The sequence below is a fragment of the Cryptotermes secundus genome, unplaced genomic scaffold (genome assembly GCF_002891405.2).
Source record: "Cryptotermes secundus unplaced genomic scaffold, Csec_1.0 scaffold5297, whole genome shotgun sequence".
Taxonomy (NCBI): domain Eukaryota; kingdom Metazoa; phylum Arthropoda; class Insecta; order Blattodea; family Kalotermitidae; genus Cryptotermes; species Cryptotermes secundus.
Genome location: NW_019721824.1, coordinates 14,978 through 25,560, shown reverse-complemented (window position 1 = coordinate 25,560; position 10,583 = coordinate 14,978). Strand labels below are relative to the sequence as shown.

The following is a 10,583-nucleotide window of genomic DNA, read 5'->3' as shown; positions in this document are numbered from 1 at the left end:
CTTAGATGGAAAGTGTCAGGTGAAAATTGTGAAATATTCTTTAATAAAATTAATCAATGTCAATATTATTTACTAGCTGTAGCCGGCCACGCGTTGATGTGGCAAATCGAGTGAACTCAAAAATGTTGTTGGATAATTAACCACTTCATCTGCTTCCACAACAGTGTCGACGGACTTGTATGAGACTGCCTTGCAGTGAATGTTAGACTGAATGATTATGTTAAGTTTGTAGACGTCTTTGTTCTTGGCCGCAAGAATAGCTCGTTCACTTGGCCAATCGTGATTCTTATAATTGGTTTGAATATTCGGAAATACTTTTTCAACCAGTTCTTCTTTTGACGTCACTAAATTGCATAAGTTACGAGGCAACGAAATTCGTCCTGAGGTCAGATCATCCTGCACCTTTCCGTTCCCAATTTCCTGCAATTTGTGCGAGATTATCTCAGTTGATCAATCGTTTTGCAGCTGGACATGCACATTTGTAGTTAATTTTAACGTCTTTATGTGTCGCCACAAAGTAGAGTATTTGAGGCAAGCATTTATTTTGTCCGCTGGTGTCGATCGAGGAATTACAGGTAATGTTTGCCTGAAATCTCCTGCAAGCAATATTAATGGGTTCCCAAATGGTCTGATATTTCCATGTTGCAATGATCGATGAAGAGCCTCGAGCAATTTTTTTGTGCGCCATTGTGCATCCATCCCAAACAATAAGCTTGCATTTCTGCAATACCCTTCCCATGCCTGATCGTTTGGAAATGTTGCACGTGGGAGTTTCAATGAATTGCATGTTCAATGATAATTTCAAAGCGGAATGAGCAGTTCTTCCACCTGGTAGCAATGACGCAGCTAATCCAGATGATGCAAGAGCTAAGGCTATGTCATTTTGGGATCGAATTGCTGCCAGAATCAATGTAATTAGGAACATTTTACCAGTTCCTCCTGGCTCATCTAAGAAGAAGAATTCTGCAATCCCGTTATTGACAGTTTGCATGATTTGATCATAAATGCCTTTTTGCTCAAGCGTTAGCTTAGGAATATTTGATTGCACATATGACAAAAGATCACCCATGTTGTAATTTTGTTCACGATGTAATTCTACATTGAACGAAGCAGGAGCAGATCGATTCAGTGATGGCATTCCCAATTGACTGAGAACTTTGTTCGCGATTTCTAAGCACAAATCTTCAATCATTATCAACGTTTCGTTGCAGATTTCTGCTGTGAAATCCATGTTCATATCGGAATTTTCCTTACGCATTCAACGGAAAATATCTTCAGCCATGTGCAATTTATATTTCTCCCATAACTCTGTTGGAGATGAAGGAGAGCAGGCGGACAATATGATTGCAAACAGTGCACGAATTTGATGTGGATGTGACATGTTGCACGCGACAGTAATGCATGAAGTGTGTTTGGGTATGTCACGCTACAATTAACTTTACGCCATATTGATTATAGAGAATCTTTATTGTAATTCACTTGCACACTTTACAATTATCGCCCACTTGCAGTATTAGAGTTACTGGTTACACAGTCTCTCGGCCAATACTTCTGTATCTCTTGGCGTCTAGGTTCCAACCTTCTTCAGCGGTGTGACATCTGTATAATAGGTACATAAAAACATGCGCATAATCGAATGCAACATTGTGTCAAAATTTCAAAGCAATCGGTGAAGAACTTTCGGAAATTTAAGATCAGGACTAAACGAACAGTTAACATTTTTATTTATATAGATTGGAATTCAGAGGATTGATGTAGTGGGTTGACTCAAGAGGAATAGCTTTTAAATGGACTTAAATTCAGTGCAATTATGCCCCTCCCTCCATACCCATTTTCTTCACCGCCTGATGAACTGCATTATAACCGAAACTAATTCTTGGTCACTCTAAGCAAAGTATCTCTGATTTCTGACACTTTCTTGCCCAGGAATGCTTCCTTCATTTTGCATAATGTGTACCATAACTTTGCATCAGCAGAGCTCTTCCTCATGTGTCACCACACGTTGGCTGTTGCTGCATCACCAGACCTGATCATGTTTCATGGTCCTGGAATATGTGTTGCATTTTGCATGTCTTCACCATATAAAGTAGTCGGCAGCTCAAGAATGGATTTGCAAGTTGCAGTTGTCCTCAGAAAAGTCTGAAGGTAGGCTGATGCTGTGTATTCTGTATGCTTAAAGAAGGGAATATGGAGTGAAATCATCTGGCTCAGGATAGGGGCCTGTGTCTGGTGCAACATTTCGCGAAATTATAAGTGCTGGAGAATTTATTTTGGGACACTTTGGAATATTTTAGTGAGGAATGGATGCTGTAAAGCTGGTGCATTTATGTTGTAATTAGCTGAGGTTTGTCACCCCGGTATTCACTGTGTTTTTATAGGCAATTGGGCCATTGCAGGCTGTGAGTTAAGTCATGGCATCACGTGACTTCGCAGAGCACAAAGTCTGAGCGGTACCGTTATTTTCACTAGTTGCGAACTTAGGAATGTTAAACGTTGCCAAATTTCGGAATAATTTCTACTCCTGAAATATTATTCCAAGAAAATTATTTTTTCTATAATTTCTGTCTGAAAATTGTGCTGCGGCCTATATACGCACGCGGCCTGTACATGCATAAATACGGTAAATAGGCCTTGAGATGACTAAAAATGAGGTTGAATAAATTTAAATACAGGTTGGCCTATAGTATTATGAAGGTACAGTATTACAGAACTACTTTTAATAACATTTGTCTTAACCGGCTTTTCGATTAATCGTGATATCCATGCCCACAATTATCCTGGATAATCGAGAGTTGAGTGTACTTGTATTAGGATGTGTTCCCAATGCCACTTCTTCACTATTACTCTCTACACCTTTTACACATTCTTTGCATCTTATGTTCAGTCATATTTCTTTCTGACAGACAACAACAAAAAATCTGTCATGACAACCAATCNTTCAAGTTCGTATAGCAACAGGCGTGACCAGAGTGGTTTGAACGGCTGTTGTACTGCGATGTGGAAAGCAAATGGAAAAACTACCACATTATCACTTTTCCTGGATAGTCTCTTTCCAAAAACAGAAGATCGCATTAAGTGGAGAAACTGTTTTGGAAGAGACTGTGGACCTGTCGTCTGACAGATTACTGATGATGATGTTATTACATGGATACGGACTGCATGGGAGACAGAAAACAAATTATAAACTTCAGCATTTATAGATCCTGGGAACTCTATGATGTAGTACCAAAGCACTGCTTATTGGACTGGACAAAGAAATTTTGAAGAATTTTTCCTGTATAGAATTTACCGCAAACATTCAGTTTATACAGTATTTCATTTCATCTATATTAGAACTGATCAAAAGAAAATGGGACTGGTACATCACAAGCAACATTCTACAAACTACAGTTGCCTAGAGACATTACAGGAAAAAGAAACCTTCAGAATCTAGTCAACAGCACAGTGGAGCTGTTTCATGTTTGCAGACAGACAAGCAGCATTTCTGCACATTTGTGTCATCTGCCTAACAGTGCACACACAGCTCACCTCTAGTTCGGCCTTTATTTCTGGAAATGTTATTGGGACAGGATCCTCTTCCTCTTCTGCATCTGAGACTGCCTCAGCTTTTACATTCATGGCCTGATTTGCATCATGAGGTGTTGGGTATGTCTCACCATGTGGAACCACTAAAGCATTCTCCAAATTTGTACAGTTCTGTAAAAACCATCACATCCTTCTCAGAAATGGATGCACAGCACCCTACATTAACCAGCGTATGCTCTCCTTGCTGTGGCTGTTTTTCATAACATCTAACTTATAAGAGCTGTCCTGTACGGATGTTCTTCTCTACAGCTCTCAGGATCACTAGAAAGTACTCGGTTCATAGCTCAGTGAGCTTCCCGAGGAACTAACAGTCACTGCGGCAGTAGAGAAAATATCTCATTTTTTGGTACCTAAAAACATCATAATGAAGAGTTCCACAACTTGTAACCTTCATTCACCAAGCATAATTATATGATAAAGTCCAGAAGGTTGAGATGGGCAGCTCATATAGCAAGCATGGGGGTGAAGAGGAATGCATACAGGATACGTTGAGAAAGCCAGAAAGGGCTAATTACTGTGATCAGTGATCACACATGCTCATCATGACTTTATATACTAAGGCAAACAGACACAGCACAAACCCTTCCAAATTATTTCTTTCAAATCTATCTTAATAGCATCTCCCCATCCTCACTTAGGTCTCCCAAGTTGTCAGCTTCTCTCAGGTTTTCCCTTCAAAACTTTGTATGCATTTCTCACTGTTCCATGTGCACTACATGACATATCCACATCTCTCTCCTTGAACTCATTGCTCTCCTAAATAATATCCCAAACCATTATCGCCTAAGTGTACGAAACTCCCCACATGGATCATGCAAACAAACAGAAGTGTTTCACAAAATATTTAGTTACTTTGGCAAACACAACTGACATACAATACAATTCATATCTGTGCACACAAGCACGAAACACTCAGAATTCATTCGCTTACATCGGGAAACTTTTCTTCAGCTCTATACAGTACAATTCTTGCCACTCCTGTTGCAAAGAGAATGCAGAATCTTTAGTAACCTTGAAACCTGTTCATCACATGATAAATATCTTGTGGGTTCATTGGAATTAGCTCACAAGAGTCCTAGTAACTTATTAGTTCTAACAATACCACTAACAAACTGTGAAAAGTTCTGTGACACCCTAAGGATTTTTGCTGCTATAGAATTTCTCTCAGATACAGTTCTGTGTATGCAAAATTTAATTTCATCTGCATCAGAACTACTTAAAAGGAAATGGAAGTGGTACATCACAAGCAGCATACATTCAACAAACTATAACTGTCTAGAGACACTTCAGATAAAGGCCTTCAAAGGCGAGTCAGCAGCACAGTGGAGTTGTTTGAAGTACACAGCTAGACAGACAGACAGACAGACAAAGATGAGAAGGACAACTGGAATTCCTGCCTATTTGTGATATCTGCATAACAGTGGATATACAGAAACATACAGCTCACCTCAGGTTTAGCCTTTATTTCCTGAAATGTTATTCGCACAGGATCAGCTTCCTCTTGTGACTCTGTGACTTCCTCAGCTTTTATATTCATGGCCTGGTTTGCATCATGACTTGCTGGGTATGTCTCACCATATGGACCCACTACAACCTTCTCTGAATTTGAACAGTTCTGTGTAGGCATCACATCTTCTATCAGTCATGGCTGTACAACACTATACATGAAACAATATATGCTCTCCTTGCTGTAGCTGTTTTTCATTACATCCAACCCATAACAGCTGCTCTGTACAGATTTCTTCTCTACAGACTTCATAATCTTAGCAAGTGTTAAGTTCATAATGCAGAGACCTTCCTGAGAAACCTATGGTCCCTGTGGAAGTACAGAAAATACATATCTGCTCTTTATGGAACCTAAGCACTCATTACTGTGTTCACAAACCCATCATGAATTTGCATCCTGACACAAACAAACACAGTCCAAAACCCCATAATTGTATCTTTAACAAAATCCATCTTCACAGTTGTCTCCTAAGTGATCTCATTCTTTCAGGTCTTTTGTCAAAATTTTTGTATGCATTTCTCATTCTCACATGCGTGCTATATGACCTACCCTTATGACGATATGAGCAGCCGTTCATAGGAACTGAACCAGCTTGCGGCATCTCAATTGGAGTTGCCAACAAAGCGATCAGAGACTGGACTGATAGAAACCATAAAAAATACTGGGAATCCATAATTGGACTCAGACAGGCTAAGTGTTTTACAGCAGGAAACTCTGCCAGATGAACGAAGGATCTGTTGAGATTAAACAGAGATCAACTAAGATGGGTGGTAGGATTACTTAGCAGACACTATCACCTGAAAGGACACCTTTTCAAGGAGGGACTGACAGACAACCAAACCTGTGAAAGGTGCCTACAAGAAAATGAATCAGCAGCACACATCCTGTGTGATTGTGAGGCCGTAGCTTATTCAAGATTTTGTCACTTGTGACTATTATGACAACCCCATAAGCAGGGTCCTACTCTTTATTAAAAGTGTAGAATTAATAAAGGGCTAATCCAAGGGGAAACACAATAGTTCATTGAATGATGCAGTGTGGGGGGCTGTCTTAATGGCCTAACCCTTACATACATACATACCCATATCACTCTCCTTCAATTGATCCGTCTCGCACATAACAATGCAAAGTGTTACAATATGAAGAACCATGTAAACTCCCCAGATGGCTTATGAAAACTAACACAAGCTTGGCATAATAAGTTTAGTTTCCACGTGAACTGACTGATAACGATAAAATTCTTCTCTGGGCACACAAGCACAAAACACTCACCATCCTTTCTGTCACAGTAGGAAATGTTTCTTCAGCTCTCTGTAGCAGAATTCTCGGCATTCCTGTTGCAAGAGAATGCAGAATCTTTCATAGCCTTGAAACTTTATTTTATCACACAAGATGCTTTGTCGGTGGCAAATTAATTCATTTACAAACATCCTAGTGATTTCTAACAAGTATACCATTAACTAGCTCTGAATATTTGCCCACATCTGTAAGCAAACATACTAATTATTGTGAACAAACACACACTGACGCGGACTACTTTCTTCTCACAGAAGAGGCAGGCAGAGATTGCTGAAGCTTGATGTCTTATTACACGTTGTGTAGTCTTTATCAGATTGTTGCTCAGTTTTGAAGGCAGCTAGTTCACCAATTTTGAGTCAACCTCTTTCTTCCAAAACGTGGGTAACTGGCTACCAGACTGTACGCAATTACTTTTTAGAAACAGCACAACCACTCTACAAATTTACATAGCAGAGAAGCAAAAATGAGCTTGCCTGTACTGCAGCTTCAACCAGTTCAATACAGACCAGTGATGGGCAAACTTTTTTAAGAGGGGGCCATAGAAAAAAGAAAAAACTTTAGGCGGGCCAATATAATTTATTAAAAACAGTAACGGTAGATTTTACAAAATTCTTGTAATACTAAGCCCTATTAATGATTGAAAGATTATGAAGGAGAATGTGATGAATGAAACTATGACAGCATTTCCAAAATTTTCTCATGATCTGGTTCGAACTGGGATGCACTGATTCTCAGAAGTGAAGTTAAATGCTCATCTGTCAGTCTGTTTCTAATACAACTCTTTCGAAGTTTCGTTGTAGAAAACACCTGTTCACATATATAGGATGAAGCAAACATAGCAGTGACTTTCTGGGCATGAGATATCAGATTTGGGAAACTGGATTTCGACAAGTACTTGTAGAACTCTAGGTCTTCTGCTTTTTGTTTCCTTTCATCTTCGGTCATAGCTCCCTAATTAGCATTCTTATGCTTAGAGATGAAGTGCCGGGAAATGTTGTATTCTTTGTAGACTGCTATGGTTTCATTGCAGATAAGACACAGTGGTTTATCCTTAAAAGCTGTGAAAAAGTACTTCCAAGTCCATTCATCTTTGAAAACACGGCACTCTGAATGAACTTTACGTTTTTTAGTTGACATCTTAGGGCTGAAATGTTAATGTGCACAGTAAAACTAGCAAACACCTACAACAATAGTGCGACCGGGTCTGAATAAAAGAATGTGGTGTTAGTAGCCAGCTGCAGTGGATGTAATGTGGTGGGGGTACAGCGAGGAGGCTCCGTTGCCAGTTTTACTCTTCGCTACAAAAATGCCAGCAGCCAATGCCTCACTCGCAAATGTTAACATAGCATTCCAATACCATAGTGGATAAGTAACTAAATTAATCTGTGGTCACTAGGCTAAACATAAAAGGGAGGAAAGAAGAAGAAAATAATCCAGAATTATTTATTTTCCTTAATTCTTCTTCTTCTTCTTCTTCTTCTCATTCGTCAGATTAGGAATCATTTCGCGGGCCGGATAGAACCTATCAGGGGGCCGCGTCTGGCCCGGGGGCCATATTTTGCCATCACTGACATAGACGATCACGGCCATCACGGCTGCCACTCTCTCGATACAAAATGGCTGCCGCCAGTGCCGAGGGCTCGGTCGGTAAGAAGGTATGCTATAATACCACCTGCCCTGTCAGTAAGAAAGTATGCTATTATACCACACAGTATTTTTTACTGCTCCCTCCAAAAAATCACTGGTTCACACGTATAGTTAGAATTAATAATCGATGTAATTGAAATGTTCATATTTTACAGGCACTGGTGGGAAACTTTTTCCAGATAAATAACGTCGCAAACTGATATCTTGTACTGCAGGGGTTCTTACTCCATTGTGGGTTTTCTGTTTTCGAACTGAGTTTAATATCACTTACTTCAAAACCATGTGAAGGCGAATGAGTTAAATGATATCTAACTCAGTTCGAAAACAGAAAACACACAACGGAGTAAGAACCTTTGCAGTACAAGCTATCAGGTTGCAAAATTATTTATCGGGAGAAAGTTTCTCACCAGTGCTTGTAAAATAAGAACATTTCATTCACATCAGTTCAACACCCCCTTACTGAAATGCAATGGATATTTGAACTGTAACATACTATTTGTCTTTAGGAAAGCTGATGGTGGTTAAACTTGAAAGAAAATTCTGTATCCATCCGAGATACTTGTATTCAATTTCATAAATTTGCTTACAACTTATAATTGAAAGCTACACAAAACATAGCTTTTAAGTTACATTAATGTGTTATAAATCATGTATGGGGAGTAATAATACTGAGGTTTCCATTGGTTGTTAATTTCACTAGAATAACGAAACTCGAGAATCTGATACACACTTTTGTTAACAAGCTCAAGATTGCATTTGATAATGTATGAAAAGCAATAGAATAACTGCAGAACTCTGACAAACATCATGATCTGGAACACGCTCATGTTTCCAAATTCAATACTAAACATAATAATGTGGCAAAAATTATAAATTAACTGAGAAAAATATAATGAATGTAGTATTTTAGCGTCCTGTTGCACTGATTCGTATCCATAATTTGTATATATTAACCGTCTTTTACACACTCATACGTCAAGCAATACAATGCACGCAGACACATAAGAAAGACACATCATAAGACACAGTATATACACAATTAAAACATAAGAAGAACGACTCCTATAGAGGATGAATGGCATTACACACGTTTTTGATATATGACATATTAGATGATAGATCTTAACAAGTTTTGATATATAAATTTTATTATTGAACAACGACGAAAACACATTTTATATCGTTTTATAAATGGACACTTGATGGCAGGCAGTGCAATGGTTTTTGGGAACATCCCACATTATCACGCATCAAGGTCAAGGTCAAGGTCATGTTACAACTGACGGTCAGTCAGTCTGTCTGTCTTGGTGTAGAGGCCCAGCTGGGGCTCATGACCAGATTATGTCCACTGTCTGTATTTACATAGATTTATAATACACACTTATTTCTTGCTTATATGTGCAATATATACAAGCCTCTGTCAGTTCAGGCTCAGTATAGCAGACTATGCCCTATTTCTAGTAGTAATCGCCATCACGGCAGTCTAGTCACTTGAACGGTCGTATGCTTGTTGCATGCATAATTTTGTTATAAAGTCATATACGTACGGGATTTTGAATGCCATGTGCAAATCGCGGACCGGTGTGCGCCTCGGAAAATTGCGAATGGTGCAGACAACCTTGTTTTGCAGGCGTTGCAATTTAACTAGATGCGTGTCTGCCGCAAATTCCCAGGCGGGACTAGCATAAGTCATTACAGATCTAATAAGAGCTTTATGGAGGGTCAATTTAATGTCAGGGCTCAATCGCTCACTTTTGGAAAGGGAATATACTCTAATGAATGTTCTGAAGGCCTTGGCCTCGGTCATTCCTATGTGTAATCTCCATGTAACTCTCTTGTTGAAGATTACACCTAGATATTTTGCACTATTTACAAATGGAATATTTCTTCCATTTAGAGTAAGACAAGACTCAGGCAGTCGACGACCACGAGAGAAGTAGACCCCCCGAGTCTTATCTTCATTAATTTTTATATTCCATATTCCAGCGCTCACACCAGGTCTCCATTGAACTGAGACGGTGCTGGAGTTTTTTAACAATAAAACCCTCTTTGCGATCTGTCGCATATAGACAGGTGTCGTCCGCAAAGAGGGCCAAATAAATACCATGAGTTTGGGGGGCATCATTAATATACATGTTGAAAAGAGTGGAGGAAAGGACCGAACCTTGTGGCACCCCTGCTTACATTTCCCTTGGCGTTGACATTTCGCCTTCAACAGAGACCATGAATTTACGTTTAGATAGAAAGGACCCAATAAGCTTGGTCAAAGAGTTAGGAAATTCCAATTTTGATAACTTAAACAGCAAGCCTGAGTGCCACGTGGTATCAAAGGTTTTTTCGATGTCCAAGAACACTGCAGCCGTAGATATTTCATTGTTGAAATTAAGGGTCACGTGGTCCGCCAGCCCCATACATTGCAATGTCGTGCTGTGACGTGCACGAAAACCAAACTGACTTGCGTCGAGCAGGCCTCTCTCTTCAATATGTTTACGGAGGAATTCCAAATTATTTTTTCAAATAGTTTTCCTGCCGTGGACAGGAGGCT

The 10,583-nt window shown here is 39.4% G+C and overlaps 1 protein-coding gene across 1 annotated transcript; it reads right to left on the bottom strand.

The window, feature by feature from the left end:
• Positions 1–3,098: 3,098 nt before the first annotated feature.
• Positions 3,099–5,176, bottom strand: LOC111861245. The gene is made up of 2 exons (XM_023845660.2): positions 5,033–5,176; positions 3,099–3,696 (listed from the first exon to the last, which is right to left on the bottom strand). The coding sequence occupies exons 1-2, from the start codon at positions 5,120–5,122 to the stop codon at positions 3,430–3,432; spliced, it is 357 nt and encodes a 118-aa protein (XP_023701428.1). The 5' UTR covers positions 5,123–5,176; the 3' UTR covers positions 3,099–3,429.
• Positions 5,177–10,583: the final 5,407 nt, after the last annotated feature.

Coding starts and splice junctions, on each gene's coding strand:
- LOC111861245 (XM_023845660.2), bottom strand. CDS start 5,122: ATGAATATAAAAGCTGAGGAAGTCACAGAGTCACAAGAGGAAGCTGAT. Junction 3,697..5,032: donor AAATAAAGGCTAAACCTGAG/GTGAGCTGTATG, acceptor TGGTTTTTACAG/AACTGTACAAATTTGGAGAA.